Source organism: Stegastes partitus, unplaced genomic scaffold, assembly GCF_000690725.1.
Source record: "Stegastes partitus isolate 25-593 unplaced genomic scaffold, Stegastes_partitus-1.0.2 Scaffold228, whole genome shotgun sequence".
Lineage (NCBI taxonomy): Eukaryota > Metazoa > Chordata > Actinopteri > Pomacentridae > Stegastes > Stegastes partitus.
In genome coordinates, this window is record NW_007577959.1 from 501,239 (window position 1) to 522,251 (window position 21,013).

Below are 21,013 nucleotides of genomic sequence, written 5' to 3' on the forward strand. Positions count from 1 at the left end.
TTAGAGCACTTTGCTGATGAGCAGTGGGCCAGAATTCCTGTCAACAGATGCAGAAGTCTGACTGAGAGTTACAGAAAACACTTGATTGCAGTGATTGCCTCAAAGGATTGTTCAACAAAATATTAATTTACCGGTCCCATCATGCTTGTTTGCTTGGCTTTTGTTTTTGTTTTTTAATATTTATATTGGACCACAGTTTAAAAGCAATGCTATGATTTGCATCAAAAAAAAATTATTATTATTTTGACTGATTTCAGTGACAGCTGTTTTTTTCCTTCTTTAATGGGAGGGAATGAATAAATTTGAGGGCGGCTGTATGTGTGGCTTCACAGGCCAGAGACTCTGTGTGATTTATACTAAATAACTAGCAGTGTAGGATGGACAGTGAAACGGCTTTGACAAAGTAGTTTTCAATTGATCCTCCATGGCCTCTGCTCAGGTTGTAGTCGGGTGGAACTATGATAAGATGGTGTCTGTGTTGTAGTGAATTAATGTTGGACAAAGTGGTTGAGTTGTAACAGGTGAAACAACGTGGCAGTGAGGGAGATGTCACTACAGCAGAGTCTTTATGGGCCCCCAGGAGGTTAAAAAAGGAAAACATCTGTAAACAGTGCAAAAAGGTGGGGAATTCCCAATGCACAGATGGTCATTGTTCTGTATGATTAGGGCAGGTTTGCTCCTTAATACTGTTTATTACAGAGTATAGGAAAAGAAGGAAACTGTGATTAATTCTTTAGCTTTTAGTTTTGATTGAACTGCTGTAAATTTACTGTGTAGTTGCCACTCTCACTGTTCCAGCAGCAGCAAACAAGCTCTGATAGTCAATTATCAGTCTGATATTGGGCATTTTTTCAATTTTCGGTGTCACTATTGGGTCCTGTTCCCATCTAACATCTACTGTCAACACTGAAAGGTGAATATTAAAAAAGTTCTCTTTTGTTTAAACATATTTAAAACATAACAATTAGACACATTTCAACTAGTTTGTGTAATTTAAACATTTTGACACCAGTTGTTTCACTTTACGGCAAATCTACATTGTTTTCAAATGTCAGCTGTCAGTCTCCTTGATTACTCCTAATCAGTATTCCTACTCCATATACTACTAAGCATTGTGGCAAATTTAGGCCGAGTCCACTCGTATGCATTACAAAAATCTCTCTACATGACAACGCAAAAAAACACAATTTGAAGTGATGTCAAGGGTATCAACAACCAAAAAGTGGTGCTATACCTGTAAACCTAAAGCCAATCAGAAGCCTGAAAAAAGCTACTAGTGGTTTTGGTAGGCTACCACCAGCAACAGTGCATCGTATGTGTAGACTGATTCAGACGCCTCTGTTCTTCAGTGTAGTGGTAGAATAACAGTACATTTACGTGTAAACATGTAAAAAGTTAGCAAGGCTAGCACCAGCAATAATTTGCCCACCTCCACCGTGACACACAATCCCATAATCGTGTAAACAAAGTTGCACAAACTCTGTGTCAGAAGTCCAGAAGTCCCTGGATACAAGTAAACACTGCCAACAGAGTTTCTGTCAGGCTTCAGGAGTTTTTCAAGAGGTCTGTTTTCAGTGATCTAAATCTGCTTTTCCATGTGGACAAAAGGCCAAAACATACACAAAAACAGGGGGAAAAAAGTGTACATTTTGAAAGAAATATCCATGTACGTGTGGACAAGGCCTCAGTGACTAGCTGGGGAAGAAAATAAAACTATCGGTGGTAAAAATTCAGGTATTTTTCTCAGGATTTAATTAGGAGATGAGAGCAGAGCTACAAGAGACGAAGACACTTATATCATGGGCACAGCTTTCATTTGTATATGGAGGCTGGGGCACATTAACACATTGTTATGCACCAGTTGGTTTAATTTTGGCCTTAATTTATAGTGGAAATATCTTTATTTATGTTCAGGAAACACAATATTTAGGCACCAGTTAATTCAAAACATAATGGAATATATATATATATAATTCTAATTTTGTTTTTAACAATTCATTTAGTGGTTGTATGAGCTCATAATTCCTTGTCTGAGAGTAAAAAAAAGACTCTGTCTGCATCTAACAGTAATTGTACAGCAGTTTTTTCAAAATAAAAGTCTTCTACTTCTTTAATGTCTTTATTTGACAAGGGGGATGCTTCCCTGTGTCCCCCCTGAAGTCTACAACATGATTGTGACAGGATGAAAATGTCTACCACCTGTTCTCCTGCAACCTTGTGCCCAAAAATGGAATAATTCAGCTTCTACAATAATTAGTATTTACTGTGTGTGACATCAGTTTTTGTTGCAACTTTTGTTCAGTGAAATGTTTCCATAAAATAAGTAAAAGAGAATCACAGTAGTAAACAGAAGAACACAGTTCTTGCACATGAATAAAATCAGATCAGTGTATTTACCTGCTACATCGCAGTGGCATGCAAGTGCTTCTCTTATGCAATATTAATATATAGTCTCTCTTTTCAGATATGGACATCAATCAGTGATTAAGGCATTCGACATTGAGTGGGATCTGCCATTAGAAACCAATAGACCAAACAGTCAGACTATAGGAGTGAAAACGGCCTGTAAACTGAGAGAATACTCATTTTTTTAAAAAAAGAGATATTTTCTTTTTTAAGCCACTGCACAGTCAAGTTAGACTGCAGTGGTGCAATACAATATAAGTACAGTGAATCTATAATAAATGACAAAGAAGTTCAGTGTAACCACAATACAGTGTTGAAGAAACAAATATGAGATGAAACAACTCTTTGGTTCTGTTAATGTAATACTTTTGACTTCCCTTTATAATATAATATAGCCTATTCTCTAGGTTTGATTTACATATTTGAAATTCAGAACTTTGCTTCACAGAATATATTAGCTTTGGTCAAATCAAAATCAAGCAGAAATCCACTCAGTACAGCATCTGAGTGAGACAGGAAAGCAGCATAAAGCTTAATTATGCTGCATTTCTGTTTGTCATCACACAGAACAAATAAATAACTCAGCAGGAAATACACAAACAGTGCTACATTGTCTTTCAAAACAGTACAAAAAATGAATTGTAGAACATCGATGCACGGGAAAACCATGTTGTGTGTGTGTGTGCGTGTGTGTGTGTGTGTGTGAGTGCTCTGAGATGAATGTGAGTGGTTATCAGCTACATACAGCAGAGTAGCTGGCACATGATGGAGTGTGTGGCGAGTGGATGTTGATGAGGACAATGTTTATGTCAGTCCAATTTCCTCCAGTACGCTGCGAGGGGTCTCTGCTTCCTGTGGAGGGAGAGAAGAAGCTCAGCTTCCAGTGAAGCGATCAGTGGGACACACACTCAGTGAGACACACACTCAGTGAGACACACACTCATTACAAACACAACTCACAAACAGTGTGACAGCACCACTTATCTGCTGTAATGTCACCACCGCCTCAGTGGCAGCAGCGGTGGGGGGATGTTTTAAAGACATGACAAGCATTCAGTTAACACATCACATTCTGAATCAGTGCTTTCGGATTTTATGGTGCACAACTCAAACTGATTGGCATCATGGATGTTAACACTGAATTAAATTTCATACATGTGAAGTGAAAGGGTCGGCTTGTAGTGTAGTTCATCCTACAAATTCTTATTAAAATTTGGGAATTTGACAGAGAAAAGTAAAAGGTATTTGTAAACATTTTTATTTTCATTTAGAATTTTTCACCTAAATACACTGTGTGTATCCTTCCAGCCTGACAAACATTGAGTGCATTTTCCTCCTCATAACCTTTGCAAAGCCAAAACCTTGTACATTTTCAATTGTTCATTGTTTAAATCCATGTTTGCTAGCTCTTCTTCTTTACTGTTTTTGTGAGTGCATTGCTATGCTGGTTTATTATTTTTGTTACAGCCAAGCCATAAACTGCACATAAAACATGGACATAGCCACCATGACGTCACCCAGTGGTTTGTGGGCTGTGGTTTTGAAGCCTCAAAAGGCATTTTGGCCGTTGCCATCTTGGTCTTTTGAAACCAGACTTGACAAGGGAGGAGAAGATCCAACCAAGAACTTGAGGGCAAGTCACACGCCACACAGCAGCAAGTTGTCAATCATATGGTAGCCTAAAGCATACCCTGCTTCATTTTCTATTTTACTTTATATGGGATCATAACTTATAAAATCAGCATCATGCTATATTGAAGGAGACTTGAAACTAGCCATTGAGACCGTAATCTCATTAGAAAAATGTTTACTAATGTAATAAATCAAGCGAGAAATCGGGTCATTGTCTTATAGGCTTTTACACAAATGAACTTTCTTTTGCAACCAAAAGTCACCCCCTGCTGGCTGTCAGAAATAATGCCAGTTTACATCACTTCCACATTGGCTTCTATTATTTAAGACCCAGAAGCTTTGGGTGTGTTCCAGTATCTATACTACCATACTATATAGTATGCTACAAAAAGATTTATGATGTCCTAATACAATATGTCAAATGCAACATGCAAGAAATACACAGATATCCTACGACATGTAGTCAAATTTTGCAGTTTCCAGGCCATCATGCTTTTCTAGCCATTCTGACTCACAGTTCTCTGAGCAAGACAGACATTGTGGTGTCTCCACAAGTTTAAATAAGTCTGAACCAGCGAGAGTGAAAAAGTGAAAGCTTAAAGCACAGTATTATGACCATTGCAGTATGTTGCAACTGTATACATACTGCAATAAACAGTACATACTTTGTGAGGACAGCTTCAATACATACTTTATGTAAAAGAAACAAGTATTGGGCACTGACAGCAGCAGTGTAAGTATGCATGTGCACAATATAAACACAATTGGGGCCAAACTCTTACAAAACAGAAACATCCCAAGTGGCAGCTTAAAAAATGAAGCAAAACCTGCAGTTCTCTGAGTGGCCACTTGGGGCTGGCACTAAAAGCGGGGCAGTCCTCATAGACTGCCATGTTAAAATGTCTAACTATACAGCAGAAATAAACTTGTTCACTGCCTGGAAAAAAAAAGAAGCTTTGTTTCTAACTTTCCTGTGCATGGCAACTGTATTGGGCGGGGGGAGAGATTTGATGGCTGCTTTCACTGACAGAGGAGTGCTTTCATAGGATGGTACATGACCCAGAGATGCTTTAATGCCCTGCCTCGGCTCCAATCCTCCATCTCCTTGCTCATTTTTGGATTAGCTGGGAGTTAGACGGGCACTGCCAACACAGCGACAGCTTGAGCCGCCACACTGAGCTTCAAAACTGCTGTTCAGGAACCATATGGGTGATGTCATGAAGAGTTCATCCATCTTTATATACAGTCCATGAGCACCTCAAGTCGTCACAAGCTCCACAGTTTATATTTACATTAAATCATATCAATACATGTAGAGGTACAAAAGAAGGGGCTCTTACTAAATAACCCACAACTCTAGTTCAATTGTTCTATTAGGAGATTTGATACACAAATAGTTCTAAAAGCTGCATTTCTCTTTATTTGTAATATTCATCTGGACACACACTTGCAAAAAAATAAAAATAAATAAAAATGAAAGCAGGATAAAAGACGTGATGAGCTCAAGGAGTTGGTCTACATATGTCAAGTAATTATTTGTTGCATATTTACTTTTTAATGCAGATTTTGATTCACTAAATGTGCTAGGAATTGTGGATGACAACACATAAAATCATCAGAACTGGTGATTTGTGGCAGAAAAAAAAAAAGAGAAACACTTACTTTGGCATCCTAAAACAAGGTTCAGCACAAAGTAAAGAGAGGAGTTTCATCAGAGCAGTGAGACAAAAAAAAACAAGTGCTTTTTACTAAGAGGAGAAAAACAACACACTTCTACACAGCGGCTTCATTTTCAGTGCAAAAATGTTCCCAGACCCAGACCTTGAAACATCAACTATGCATTATTCATCAATTATAGACTCCTCACTCATGGGGAATACTTTGTTGGAACGATGAATCCCCTGTCACCTATTATGTAGGCTAAACATCTGCAAAGCAAATGGAGCTTAGCACAATTCAGTCTGTTTCTGGCACAGGAGAACACAGTGGCTGCAAAAACTACATGACTGAATGTCAGCTTGAATTTCAGAAGGTGGAAGATGGAGGGAAACACCATAAACTCAGGAAACTACCAGTTATATTAAAGAAAGACACCAGTGTGCTTCATTGACAAAGAATGATAAAACAATTTATTATCTACTGTTTACATTGATGAATGTCACTCAATCTATTATTTAGAATGATGTATTATTGCAATTTGTCTTCATTAGTAGGACACATGAAAACTTACAGATCATATGAAACATTTTTAGTGCGTAGTCAGTGTGCATTTATAACTGATGATGATCATTATATAAATAAGGTCTAAGGCTAAATATGTATTTTGAAATGCCTATTATCTTGATATAGGAAGTCAAAAGAACACCTAAGCCCTTTTCAGACATGGGACATGCAGCATTGCTGCTTCAGACTGTCTTATTCTGTAATTTAGACAATAAGGCCTTGCTTGTTTCTTTCAGTGAATAAGCCATTTTAATGACCGTGCAAACGTTCCAGCTAAACAGTTTTCTCATCAATACTTGCAGGGACACTGTTGCTGCATCCTGGGCTAAGCACCGCCCAACACTATTATGATTCCTTTAAAAGAAACTATCCAGAGCTTTTGTCCTGTTGCAGAGTGTTGATTTTTTTGCAGTCAGACCATCTTTCAGCTGCTGACACAGCGCTGTGGAGGACGGTCTGGACATGTGAAACTACCCAATAACAAAACACAATGCTCAAGTTCAGATGCTGTCAGATTAACGTAAAAGAGCGCATGTCTGAAAGGGGCTTTAGTTAATCAGTGCAAAGTGCAATATTTCTTTAGCATAATCCCACTAATACCACTTACCTTGAGGGTGGACTTCTCTATGTATTTAAATAATCGCAGCTATAAATAATTTCAAAGATTTAAAAATAACACCTCAGCTTGGTATGAGACAGAGATTTAAAATCGGTTTCTTCTTTTAGTGTGTGCTATCGTCTGAATACAGGTTTGTTTTGATTTTTACACCTAAAACAACTCCTAGAAATTACAACAAGGAGAACACCTAAAAGTCAAATACATATGATGCAAAGTGACAAGACACAAACAAAACTCAAAAAGAAATGTGATCAAGAAACAGATAACACAAAACTTCTATTGCAATCACTTCCCACTGATGGCTGACATAAATTGAATTCAGACAAAAACATGACCCGTGAGGCAACCAACAAAAATACAAATGATAAAACCAATGGGATAAACACCTTTTAGGCATGATAATAACTTAAGTATGAAGGTCAGGAGCCTGGAATCTGTGTTTAAGCAGCATTCAAATTCACATAGTCACACTCTATAATCTGGGCTTCAGGAATTTCTTTTCAAATTGTGTGTTTGAACTTAAAATAGTTGAACCCTAAATGTTTATTGCATACTTAAACACAGTCAGACACACTTGTGCATCTCTGCAACAGGGGGCAGACTTTCTCCACATACTGCGAGTTGTGATAGCACAGATGAACATAAAAAGGAGAAGGGATTTTATTAAAAAATAATGTTGATAATAATCTGACCTGTGAACTTGAGGTTTTAACCATGTGTCATCCGGATCCAACAGTGTGCAGATTTTCATTTAACCTCAAATTAACTTGCTGAGCACCAAGTTTTAGTATTCACTTTGAAAAAAAAATCGTAAAACTCAAAAACAGCAAGAAATTCCTAGCTGCTTCAGCTACGAAATTGTTTTTAGAGCCTTAAGCTCCAAGACAAATGCCACCAGAAAGAAAAAGTGGCTCTTGAGTTTGAATTATTTGGGTCTTTTTTTATTTTTGGATCATGATGGCACATGATGTAAACTTACAGTGATAATAAAGAGATGTTCAAATGTTCAATGACAGGCATGTAACAATACTTCACCACAAAACATGTAGTGACTCAATAAACATATTGGTGATGTTTAAAAGGTACATTTTTATTCCCCAGTAACAGAATATTGACTGCTACCAGAGGAATGTCCAATCCAGCCTAATTGTTTTCATTATTTTCTTTTGTTTATGGTGCTTTGTGACAATATTATATATCATGACTGTCATGTATGGAATCGAAATTGAAAGTATCGTTACACCCTCAAACCAACGACAATGTCAGGTGCTCAGAGGACAGAAAGAAAGGTGCCAGGCACTGAGGAGCTCAGCATGCAGGGTGGATAGCAGCAGCAGCAGCAGCAGCAGGAGCAGCAGCAGCAGCGATGGCAGCCAATCAGTACACAGGCACATTAAAGTACTCATGACGAGGCTGGGGGAGAGAAATGCACACAGCTTAGAAAACAAGACAACACTGAGTTGTAACAGCCATCCCATTCACACACAGTTCACCCACAGGACATGCAGGAGACAGAGCAGCTGGCAAGAGGCAATCTTTAAACACGAACTACTGCCACCCTTGTTTCCTCTTTTTCTACTAAGGGGATAGTCTGGGAAAAGTTAAGTAAATAAAAATACAGATCCCACTTTTATGTTTGGCTTAGCAAAACTTAAAGACTGGAAACATAGAGCCATGACTAGTAAGCTTACCTTAATTTAGAAAAGGTACCCACATGTCCGTCTTACCTCAGTAGCTGTGTTTCCATATAATTGTCAAACTAATTTAAAGTACATCCATTATCTATACATCGCTTAATCCTCACTAGGGTCGCGGGGGGGCTGGAGCCTATCCCAGCTGACTTAGGGCAAAGGCCGAGGACACCCTGAACAGGTCACCAGTCTATCACAGGGTTAATTTAAAGTGAACTTTTTAAATGTCGCAAAAGATTTAAAAGGAAAAGGTGAATTTGTAGAATTAGTTGAAGAAGCCTGAAACAAAACCAAGTTGTTTGTTAACTGGTAATTCAGGAAATGCTTTCAATCAGGCATGTTGTGATTAATCAGGTGGTATTTGTCATGTTTTATGCTGTACAGAAATAAAAGCAGTGAAAAAAGGTGGAACTAGCTGATCAGTGATATATGTTAAATGTTCACTACATCAGAAAGAGTGTTTTTATTTCCTAATGTGAGCATTAGTTCTTCTTAGATAAAGTGAAAAACCACCGCAAATGAGCGTAAAAACTTTTTTTTTTTTTTTCAATTTCGGGTTTTTGTTAACTTTTTCTAATGCAATACTTTAAAATGCACATAAAATAGATGATGGAAACACAGCTAGTGAGGGGAAAAATAGCAAAATACCCCAAATGTGAAACATTCTTTTTGAGTGAGTGAGTATAAACACTTTTAAAAAGTGTAAAACAGTGTGTTTAACCCAAACTGCATCATATCAACAACTTAGTAGTGGACAGTGTCAATGAAACGTTAACACATGAATGGAGAACAAAGACAGACTGAGACAGACTTCGGTTTCCAATACAAACACATATTTTCAGCTGTAACTATTAACAGGAGACCATGAACGAGACCAGGAAGACCGTTTACAACCAGCAGGAACTGTGCTACACACAAACCAATAAACACAGTGAGACTAGAGGCTCTAAATTCACAGACACAAAGTATTCACCTTCGCAGGCCTAATTCTGGAAAAGACCAGAGGACTCAGAGGCCATATTTGGGACCATCACACCTGTGAGGCAAACATTTTTGTTTTTTATATAAGGACAAAGACAAACAGAATGATGCACTGCCGGTCACCTCAGATCGAGCCTCTCAGCAACCTACAAACGCTACACATCGACTGCATGAGCTGAGGGAGCAGGAGATTAACGGTGCACCGCCACAATAACTGTGCCCTCTTCGTGGGGACGTCTCTGCTCAATTTATCTCTGATGTCTCCCATGCAGAGCTGAGCTGAGCTGAAATCTTCTGAGGCATCATTATTCCAAAAGAAGATCTGCTTGCTGGCACCAAAGTAATGGCCAGCTCCTGAGAAATATTTCATTAAAGGCTTATTAAAATAGCTCCCACCAAATCCCCAGTGGTATGTTTTCCATTTAATTACTGCACTGTGCACAAGGTCCTAATTCCGAATGAGCCCCTGCATTGTTTTACCCTGCAGTTATTTGTATCTGCTAACTCGTGTGCACGCTATGTTTACATTTTGTGATAATCAGTGAATTTACTTGACTTTTTTTACCGTCTTATGCACCAACATTACACTTGGGTGTTTTTAAAAGTTCCAGCTGAGTAGCCTGATTATCAGGCCTGATTACTAAATTACGCTGTCAAGGAGTCTGTTAACTAAATTGTTTCTCCCCTTGTGACTCAAGCACCAGACGCATTTTTGAATTTCATCTGATTGCTGTCCTGATTATAAAAAACCTATAATAAGACGAGGCAACACGGTAATAACTAATTAATAATGAACGCTTTCCTTTGGCCCATAAATAAGGCTTGTTTTGTGGTTGGTGATCATCTTTGTTTATTATTAATCCATGAAAAGACCAAAAGAAACAATGAACTGATCCAACTAATGAGTATGAGTATTATATATGAATCAACAATTTTGGCAATCAATTTAACATTATGAGCAGTTTAAAGGAAAAAAAGTCTAAATGATCTGATCCCAGCTTCTAGAATTGGAATATTTTCTGGTTTCTTTCCAACTCTATAGCAGTAAACTAAATATCTTTGGGTTGTGGGCAGACAACATGCCATTTTAGAAAACCTGATTCACAATTTTCACAACATTTTACAGACCAAACAGCTAATTGATTTATCTAAAAAGATAACCAACAGGTTAAATTGACAATAGAAACACTTCTTTGTTGCTGCTCTAGTTAATTGAAATTAACACAGCATAATTTCCATTTATTTTAAAAAAGGACTTGGCTCAGTCATCAGATAAACACTGTTGAAAAATATACTTTAGTGGTCACATGAAAATCCCCCAGAATGGCAAGAAAATTGGTCAAACCAGAAAGGCACATCCAAATCTACAGCCTAAGATTTTCAAATTATAATAACTGAAAATAATTGATAATGAGAATAACAGTCAGTGGCTGGTGAACATCGTCCCTAACAGGTGCTCAGTTTACTACAGATTGAATCTTTAAAAAAAAAAAAAAGAAAAGAAACCACGTTTATGGCCTGGTTCAAAGATTTACAACTTCATTAGGCACAAATGGTGATTTGATCTGAGAGCCACCGATACATGAGGGCAGTCAGCTTTGTTGGTTTTGGTCTTTACATGGGACACCTTGTAACACTACCTTCATCCGTCATTAATTAATAGATGTAAAAAATGGCAATGTTGGGCATGTAAAAACCCGAAGAATCAATATTAGTATGGATAAATGTAAAATATTGTTTTATGTATATTGTTATTGTTAGTGCAGAATCCATTATTCTGAGCAGTTTCATTCAGTGCTGTTAGTAAAACATCAGGCTCGTATTCACACAGGCAGCATAGCTCTTTCACTTTAAATTACCATTCATGTCAAAATTCTAATTTAGTTTAATTCCTTAAAAACTTGCAGGTTTTACTGAATAACCTTATTGATATGGATTTTTTATTTTTTTTTGCAATAATGTAAAAATGATGTAAATATAAAAGAATATTGACCAAATCGTAAAATGTTATACTGCCTGTTAGTGAAACTGAGTGCATTCAGACATGTCTGAAACATTGCAGTTTGAGTTCATGCCCGTTATAACCCACGTTTGTGTCGTCTCTCTTTCACTCGGAGTTAAGAGATGGTCATACTGACAGAGATGCATGCAGGTAGAAGTTCACGGCACGCAGAACTGTAAAACCCATGCTGACTGACTGACTGCACCAGTCTAGTAGTTACCGATGGCCTGGACGGATGCATGGATGGACTCAAGGCCCTTTACAAGAGCTCCTCATTTGGCAAACTTCCCCAGTCCTCACTCTGGCTCTACAAATACAGAATTGAGCCAATCAGAGAAATCTTTTTCTCTGTCTCTCAGGGTGAATCGGCACTCTTGATGTTTTCGACCCTGCTTCTTTCAAGGCGGGAAAATCAATTAAATGGTTTTAAACAGCTACTATATTTATGCACTTGCAAGGAAAAACGTCATGTTAAGAACTTACCATAAGCCCTTTAGGACCACAAGTACAGCGTGTTCCCTACAGTGCGGCTACCTGATGGTGCTGCTGACCGTAAATCAATGAACAGCTTCACACTTTGTCCTCAGGGATTATGGACTTGGCTGGGCAGCTGCTGCCTCACAGCTAATGGTGATGGGCCACACATCATTACCTACTTTGGGCTAATTTATATTCCAAGTGTGGTAACATGAAAAAAAAAAAGTTTTAAAGAGGGTTCAAACTTTGGTGCCCTTTTGTTTTACTTCAACAACGTCTTTTTCACCTGAAACAGATTTGTCAAATATGAATGATATCAAAGAAATTCCATTTACAGTTCAATAGAGAGTAACCAATACATTTCCAGGCTAATATATCTGACAAACACTGTCTCTTTGCAGGATATTTATATCAGTGTTTTGGTATATTTAATCCCTATTTTTTCCTAATTTGATTATGTTACAGATACCCATTTTTGCCACCCTAATAGCCACATGTGTGAAGACTTTTTTAATAATTTACATAAAGAAATTGTCCCTAAGATATCCAGTGCTGGCTGTTCTCCACAGTTCACATCACTTTCCTCCTGTGGATGTTAATGGGCTGTCAGCAGTGGCCTGGTTTCCCTTCCCTGAACTCATTAGCTGTGGCCTTTTGATGCACTAACTGACTAAATTTTCAGCAAACAAATCCAACAAAGCCATCAGCCCGCTGCCTGCCTGCCTGATTAGATCTACATTATACTAGACCCCTTTGTAACACCAAACACAGTGTGTATTTTACTGATTTCATGTATATTCAACAATAAAAACTACCTTTACAAGCTCATGCTGACAAATTATTTTGACAGTTTGTTTTTCATTCCCTACAGAGACATAATAAAAATCACGTTCGTTCTCTACTGTTACGGTTCTCATTAATTCTGTGACTGTAAGGTAAAGATGTGTGATGTGTTTACGCTTCTAGTTTTGATGTATGACATTAATGAACTGAAATGACAAGAGAAGCTGTGTGATCAGTGTTTGTTCGTGCTCTGCTTACTGTACTTAGAGTCAAAATATACTTGCTGTGACACTGTGGTTTTGCTGCTGTCATAAGGGTCTCTCTAAATGAAATGCTGCCCTAGAAAATGTGTGTCTGTGTGGTCTCAGCAATGCAGACAATGAAGCTTTGTTTCTAGGCTGCAACCTGAACTCTGCTCACTTGTGACCGTAAACCAGGTCTGAAGGAAGTGTGAAGTCACAGAGCACATTTATGCTACTGGAACAAAACATAGGCTCTTTACTACATGTTTATTTAGATGACATTAAACTACTGCATGTTAAGCTTTACTTCTAGTATCAAACTACTTCATATAAATATGCTGTTGATGAAGTTACCAGTTAGTGCTTAAGATTACAGTTACAGTAGAGAAATCAAGGTTGATATGAGGCAGAAAAAACACACCAGTAACTTCATTATTCACTGTGAGTTCCCAACACTTGAAACATTGCTGCTACTGGTATGTTGTTTCTGCTGTTTTGTGCATTACGTTGGAGAATCTACAGTCCATCTACGGCTACTGATCTACCACTACAGCAATATTTACTTCACCAACTGTACCTGCAAACAGGCGCATCTGAAAGTCTATATTCTGCAAATCACAACAGTAAAGAATACACAAGCAAAGAGAGAAACGTGTCAGCTGAAAATCAAGGTTATGATCAAGCAAAACTAAATGCAAGACACATAAAGCACAGTGAAGCCCATGAAAAGGAAATCACAAGAAATAAAAAGAAGGATTTGCAAAAATGAGGCTGTATAAATGATCTGAGTACTTCACTTATGCAGCACGAGCTGAAAATTAAAGACAGACGTGGTCATCAGGAATCCAACACTGACCAGTGTGAGAAAATGTGTGAGAAAGAGCGACCGTGTAGAACAAGACGTCCCAAGTCAACCCCCTCTCTACTTCACAGAGCTGTAAGGCAATACAGCAGAGTTTTTCCTGGCTCAGAATGGGCTTTTGTGGGGCGACTGTGCACAACAGGAACCATGAAGTTGAGGCAATGAGTCTGTGTCACCTTGTTTGATCTATGATCTATGTATTTTCCTGGTATTCTGAGAACTTAAAAAACAGAAATGTGTAGTATTCTTGAGTAGTTTAAACCCCAAACAACAAAACTGGCATTCTTTTACACTCAGTTTTTATGTTGCCGCTGGTTAAAACCTCACTGGGGGGAGTCAAAAGTTCCTCTACACACGAACACTATGTACAGCACAATAAATGAACTCCACATTGCCTGTACAAGGTAAAATAAGTCTAGTCAAAGTTGAAGGTAGTAAGGTCCACCTTTCTTCGAGTGACTCTAAATTATCTGGTCTGATTTGAGTATTATTTCTTATAAGGAATTAGGTCAAGTAGGATTTAACATGTCACTCCAAAAAACACAGTCAATAACTAGGCCTACTGCTCTGACAACAGCTAAACACATTCATCAACTCTGGCTCAGCTGGACAACATCATGCCAAAGCAGGTGTCACGTTCAGAGGGGAAATCAAATTTAATCTAATTAGTCTAATTTAATTTAATTTAGTATTTAGCTTTAGCCCTTTCTTGTTGTGATTTGGTGTTTTCTTTTTTTGCTGCTGTATCGAAATCATTTCCCAGGTCTAGGATAAATAAAGTATTTCTATTCTATTCTATTCTATTCTATTCTATTAAAGTGTATTTTAAATACTTTTTCCTTTCTTTATTTGATATACAAAACCCATAAAAAGTATTTGCTCTTTCTGGAAGGTTTGCTTTTTTAAAATTTCCTTTCAACATTAAGTCACAGTGAATTTAATTTGGCGTTCTTTTTAAATATAAGAATTTACAGACTTTCTGGGTCTAAAAGACTCTTTTAGGCTCATCAAGTGATAAACCGTGCAAATTCTTGGCCAAAAAGCCAAATTAAATTGACCACGATTTAACATTTATTGTTACTTAAGCAAGCACTCCAATGTCAACTTGCACAGACCTTAAAAGTTACAATCCTTAAAATTGACATTCAATCAAACTGCAGTTTTATGCTGTTTATAGTCAGCAATATATTTGCATTCTGTAACTACGTGCCTGTTAGTATTAGTTTTCATTAATTATGGCACAGTCTGCCATTGAATCAAATTCTCTTCACAAGTTTACTGCTTATTTTAATTTCACAGCTGTATCAGGGTTTGTGTGAGCAGCTAATTCAAACCCATCATTTCCTTCTGCTGCTGCTGCCGCTTCACAATGAAAACCAACACAACACTGCATTGTTTTTTATTATCATTGGATCGTGTTATACTGGAGCAAGTAATAGAGCAGCAACAGCAAAGATGGGATTATGGTCTACTCAAACTGCATGTCAGATACCTTTGGAAATCCCCTCCCTCCTACACCTTTCTGAGGTTGGACAATGCGTCTGTGTCTCCTATTAGCTGAAACTTTCCGACTTCATGCCTTGGTTGGCCTGCAGAGGTGAGGGGAGCTGGGTGTTCTACTTCTCGTTATAGCTCTCTTTTGCAATTGCTGCTCAGCTATATTTGGGACTTTTCATGTGTACAACAAAAAGCTGCACTATCATTGTCTTCCTGTCTGAAAATGTGTGCAGTTTGGCAGTTGTTTAAATACCGTCTCCCCCTTGGTATAAACATTAAGCGCATCTGATTTCCAGTCTGGCGGGACAGAACTAGTTCTGACAGACCGTAATCCAACACTTTTCCTGTATTTGATGTATTTCCAGCCATCCTTTTTTATACTATTGTCAATTTGTGATTTAAAAAACCTGAATAGAGACACAGGATAGCTAAAAAAAAAAAAAAAAACTAAAATAAAAACGTTTAAATAAAGCAAAAATGTTGAGATGCAAAATTTGATGTATCAACATAAGAAAACATATAATCCAGGAAATGGTAAATAAGTAGTTTTAAAACATTACTTGATGTTATCCTCAATAACCAAGGGTGTCACCAAATTAAACAAGACAGAAATCTTAAGAATTATAACTCTAAGCAACTGATTCCACTATTTCTACTCCACTTCCCTTTGATCTGAAAAATCAGAAATGTCAGCGAACAATAAAGAGGAGGGCTGATTATGAATGAAAAAAGAGAAAGAGAGAAGCTCAGTCAGTAGCATGAGATGACTTCTTTCCCACAAAGATTTATTAAACATCTTACCTCCTGCAGTAGGTCTGCCTGCTCGATAGCTTTCAGTACATTCTTTTTGGACGTCTCCTGAGCTTCCCCTCCCAACAGGAATTCATCCAGAATGAAGTAAGCCTTCTCAAAGTTGAAAATAATGTCCAGCTCACAAACCTGTTGAACAATAAATGAAGTAATACTCATTATGAATTACACCTACTTTTAGTCTAGGGCTACATCCACACTAATACATTTGTTTTCAAACACATGACTTCTGCAACATTTATTCACACTCTTGGACTGCTATAACTTTTGGAGATGCAGCTAACCCCATGTTAGTTGGGCTTCTGTACAAGCAATTGTCATGCAGTTAAAGAAATCTCTGGTCTTACTGTTCGCCATTACTGTTCCTCAATAGTATTTCCTACAACTAATTAATGTTACATGGTTCTTTCAGGTTTGCTAGCATACATGGAGATTATTTTTTAAAACTGAGCTAAAATGTGCAGCTGGACAAAGATCATTTTCCTTTTAAAATGCATTATAAAATAAAAGCATATAAGCATTGATATTGCCAAAGCTCAACAAGTAACCACAGCATGGATGCAAAACATATCAGAGTGACAGCACAAACGCACACTGCCAAAGTATTTATCCAGCAGCTCCACATATCGATGGATGATCTCCAGTGTGATGAGCTCGTTGTCCTGGTCCTCTATGGCACAGCAGAAGTACAAGCTGGCATATCTGCAACACAAAGACAGGAGGACAACCAATTTCAACTCGACAGGCCAAATAATAAAAAGACAGCATTTTAAAAAAGCATCTTTCATTGCGAAAACTGCAGTGTCAAGTGAATGTAAAAGGAGCTGACTGCATTTTTATCACTTAGACAGGATCTTCAAATGATATACTGTCTGCCACCTCACTGTAAAGGCGCTGACAGAGCACTTCTCTGTTATTATTAAGGATTGCTGTTTACTGTGTACAGGGTATTCATTTAAAAGCCAGAAGCCGAATGCAGAAGGCTGAATAAGTTAAGCCCCATTCTGCCATGGTGCTTTATCCCTGATAATCCCGAAGGCACTCCTTAAGCATGTGATGATTGGCTAATAAAGGAGCTGGTCAGTTGATCCCTTGCAAGCAGAGGGGCAGCAGAGCACAGTGGACTGCGCTGTACATTTTAGACAGAACATACTGGGGCAAGTCTGAACCATAGCACAACAGCAGCTTGTTGGGAGCACTGATCTGTCACCAATTTGACTGATTAATTTGAATTCCTGATTGTTTTTGTGATCCACTCCATCCCTGCCTACTGTTTGTGCAAATGAATGCATGATGCAGCCAAGCTCAGAAAACACAAAAGGGTTCAGTTCAGTTCAGTTGCTCAATTGCCTGTGGTTTATAGAAGTGAGGCAGCCTTTTTACCGCGGCAGACTCACACCAACATGCACAATGAGAGGAAGCGAAGGGGTCAAACCTTTGAAAGCAAATTATGTTTCATGTAGAGGAGGTTCCCAAAATAATACGCATTATTGTGTTGCGCTGATGACACAGTTACACACTGTTTTACTTGTGGATTTATCCTTGAAAAATATTGTTCGCGTAATGTTGACTTTTAAGAACTATAATGTCGTTTTTTCACATAACAAGAGACCTCAGAGTCTTACTTGGTGCCACATTTTGGGTTTTTTTAAAATTTATTTTGAAAAAGTCTAAGCAGATCCATAGCCTTATGTCTGATTGTAGACAGACTTTGACTAGTTTTATCAACTAATTGATTTATTGCTAATTATTAAATTTCCTATCAATAATTTTAAAAACAATGAATAATTCTGAGTAACCTTTTCAAGGAAAAAAAAGGTCAAAATTCTCTGATTCCAGTGTCATAAACATTGACTTTTTCACCATTTTCTTATATTATATCCACCCAATCAAAAGAATCATCAACTAATTAACTGACACTGAAAACAATTGTTAGTTGCAGCCTTAATTCTGACACAGACATGCTACGGTATAGATTTTACAGATTCAGATTGCAAAGGCACCCGGTCTTAGCGTTAGTCCTTGTTTGGTGGCAAAACAACAAAACAAAACACATTTAATACGGGTGAGCGTTTAATAAGGTGCAGCATCTGAAGTTTATCATCTGGTGGAGAAGATCTGGTCATTAAGACAACAGCTGCAACACCTAGTTAATAATTCATTTGGTCAAAGAACAGAAAATTAATTCATTATTTTTCAAGTATATTTGCTATTCAAATGTGACCATTTGGTGCTCTTTTGTCATATTTAATAGAAGCATGATCCTATTTTTGCATTTTGGGCTCATTGTCTAAAAAATTTTTAGTCAATCACCTTAAATCTGTGGTAAATTAAAAATGGCATTTTTCTGTAATTTCTGAAGTAAAACATTTCATCAACCCTTGACATGTTGGAAGTCTTCAGAGAGACAGGCTGCATGTTGAAACATTTGTTGCTGCACCTGATTAAACCCTCTGGTTTACAGCTGCGTGCCGTTTCAACATACAGCACATCTTCATGTTACATCCTTTGGTTGCTGCACCTTATCAAAAGCTTAACAAGGCACTCCACATCTCATATTTCCAGGTCCCTTTTCACTTTTTATATTTCATATGTGTGATTGTACACTGTGGACAGCCAACACATCAAACAGCAGCCACTGTTATTGTCTTTGATGTATTAAAAACTATTTCCACTTGATGTCCTGAGGCTCGGTTGGGTGTACCAACCATCTATCTGCAAATGTGACCTGACACCTTATTATTCCCAACTCCTCTCTAGCTCTTTCTCTGTAGAGAATACATACAATAATTACATATTCTGACCTCCTCAGTACAACCTAATCGCTATTGAATGATGATATTATTCCTTAACTTAGCATTGAAGATGCAACAAGTCAAATTAACATTAACAGGAGCTTAAGTTCAGTCTGTTGCTTCCAGCTCTTTGTAGGAGTCCTTCCTCTGAGTGTATACCAAAAATATTCTAGACTACAACTTATTTGGACAGTTTGAGTATAAGTTTAGATTTAGTAGTTTGTTAATTAGTGCATTATTATGCTTTATACATCCCTTGACAGATAAATACCATGGTTTTCTCTGTGGTGGGTATATCTCACTGAAAATGTGAGGAGCAGTAATGCAAGAGTGGCCTATGTCTGAACAGCAGAATGCCCTCACTTCAACAGATTGATGAAATGTTATGTCGCCCATGTCTAAAAAAGGGCTTCAGTGACCACTCAACTGTTACATGAAACAACAAAACAAAACCCAGACACTTTAAATTTATTTAACTGTAGGGGTCGAACAAACATCTGGTTGCAAAATCTCTGACTGATCAGCAGCTCCAGTGCTGTGTTTGTCTGTCCCCGCTGGGTCACTTGGGTTCACAGATAGTCTGCCTGCTTGTCCGTTGGCACGGCAACAGGATATAATGAGGCAAAATTAATGCTCTTTCTTGTTGTAGTCTGCGAGCAGCCATGATCCCTTTGGTATCACTCTCTCCTGATTCCCAATGAATGATGTGTCTCTGAATTGCCCGGGGAAGTGTGAAAAACAGAAAACACTTTGTTCATAATCAAGTCCAATTTCTACCCACCTCTTATACACGATCTTCAGGTCTCTCCACTCCAGAAAACTGCACATCTTGGGTTTCCGAGCCAGGACTGTCTGCACCAACTCTCTGGTGATTTTCTTTTTCTCCTTATCAGACAAAGGCACGTACCACTTCTGAAGCCTGAGCTTTCCTTGTCGACTGAACAGAAGCATGAACTGCATCTGAAATGAAGAGATGGAGTAAAAACACAAAAAACAAAACAAAACAAAAAAACAGAGGTGTCGTGAATGGAAAGATGAGAGGACAGAGTGGGTGGTTAAAGATATCTGCAGAAAGAGACGAAAAACATCCAAAAGAGCACTTTTTATGTCATCATGCATGTAGTTATTCTGATTCTGACAAGTTGAATTGAGGATGTTATTACAGCAGTACATATGGTACAAGAAATGCATGGCAAATTAAGTTCAGTCATGTCAGTGAAATTGAGGAAATCAATAAAAAGCATTACACCTGATGTAATACTGTGATCGAGAATGCCAACAGGATAGTGAGTTGGTGTTTGTGTACTGGCTGCTGCTGCCATGTGTTTGAGATAAACAGCGCACGACTTAACTTCAGGGTCCAAATTAGACTGAGCAGTTAACCAGAAACAACATATAACGTGTTTTTAATCCACAACACATTGAAACAAATGCCGTTTTCACTCCCTGTTTAAAAGCCTGTTATGTTCAGTTAGCTACACCACTTCACCGTTATCAACACAGCCCGACGGAAGTACACCGTTATTCAGCGGTTAGCATTAGCACGTCCTGCCACCGGTTTGCTTCTTTAAAACACCACTTGCGGCCAAAGCGTGTGTGTACATTTTGAATTCAAGAGAAAATTACACAAGCTCGAAACTACTTACCTTGAATTATAACACTGTTTTCCCCTCTGAAGAAATGAGCCACCCAACGCCACCCTGAAACACCGACAGTTGACATCGAGCTTCTGATTGGCCACTCCGGGGCTCACGACGTTTCTTATTGGCTGACAGGTTTCGACAGTGCCCGCCTTTTCGGCGCTTTAACTTAGGAGCCTAAACGTGATTGGCTGCTTTGGAACGCAATCACAAAATAGTTCCGCCCATTTGAAGTTCATGGGCGGAACTGGTTGATTTTAAACTGAATGTTTAAATAGAAGCGGAGAAATAAGTGACTTTATCAAGGCGAGGAATAAGAAATGCACGACTTTAGAATCAAAAGAAAGTGATTA

The 21,013-nt window shown here is 38.1% G+C and overlaps 1 protein-coding gene across 7 annotated transcripts; it reads right to left on the reverse strand.

Annotated features, from left to right (window-relative positions):
• Nucleotides 1-130: 130 nt before the first annotated feature.
• LOC103356955 (AP-1 complex subunit sigma-2) lies at nucleotides 131-20,744 on the reverse strand. Of its 7 annotated transcripts, XR_520168.1 has the most exons (7): nucleotides 20,667-20,744; nucleotides 19,802-19,980; nucleotides 16,819-16,927; nucleotides 16,217-16,354; nucleotides 11,775-11,861; nucleotides 9,545-9,607; nucleotides 3,217-3,258 (listed from the first exon to the last, which is right to left on the reverse strand). XR_520168.1 is itself a non-coding variant. In XM_008281298.1 (6 exons), the coding sequence occupies exons 2-5, from the start codon at nucleotides 19,978-19,980 to the stop codon at nucleotides 11,814-11,816; spliced, it is 474 nt and encodes a 157-aa protein (XP_008279520.1). In that variant the 5' UTR covers nucleotides 20,667-20,744; the 3' UTR covers nucleotides 3,185-3,258; nucleotides 11,775-11,813. The 7 variants fall into 7 exon arrangements, 6 of the variants coding, with proteins under 6 accessions (XP_008279519.1, XP_008279520.1, XP_008279522.1 ...); XM_008281298.1 differs by lacking the exon at nucleotides 9,545-9,607 and having other exon boundaries at nucleotides 3,185-3,258; XM_008281300.1 differs by lacking the exons at nucleotides 3,217-3,258; nucleotides 9,545-9,607 and adding an exon at nucleotides 6,145-7,494.
• Nucleotides 20,745-21,013: the final 269 nt, after the last annotated feature.

Excerpts from the sequence above, each read along its gene's own strand:
- LOC103356955 (XM_008281296.1), bottom strand. The coding sequence starts at position 19,980 with ATGCAGTTCATGCTTCTGTTCAGTCGACAAGGAAAGCTCAGGCTTCAG. Across the intron at positions 16,928-19,801 it reads CTGAAGATCGTGTATAAGAG|ATATGCCAGCTTGTACTTCT; the intron begins GTGGGTAGAAAT and ends TTTGTGTTGCAG. Across the intron at positions 16,355-16,818 it reads TGGATAAATACTTTGGCAGT|GTTTGTGAGCTGGACATTAT; the intron begins GTGCGTTTGTGC and ends ATTGTTCAACAG.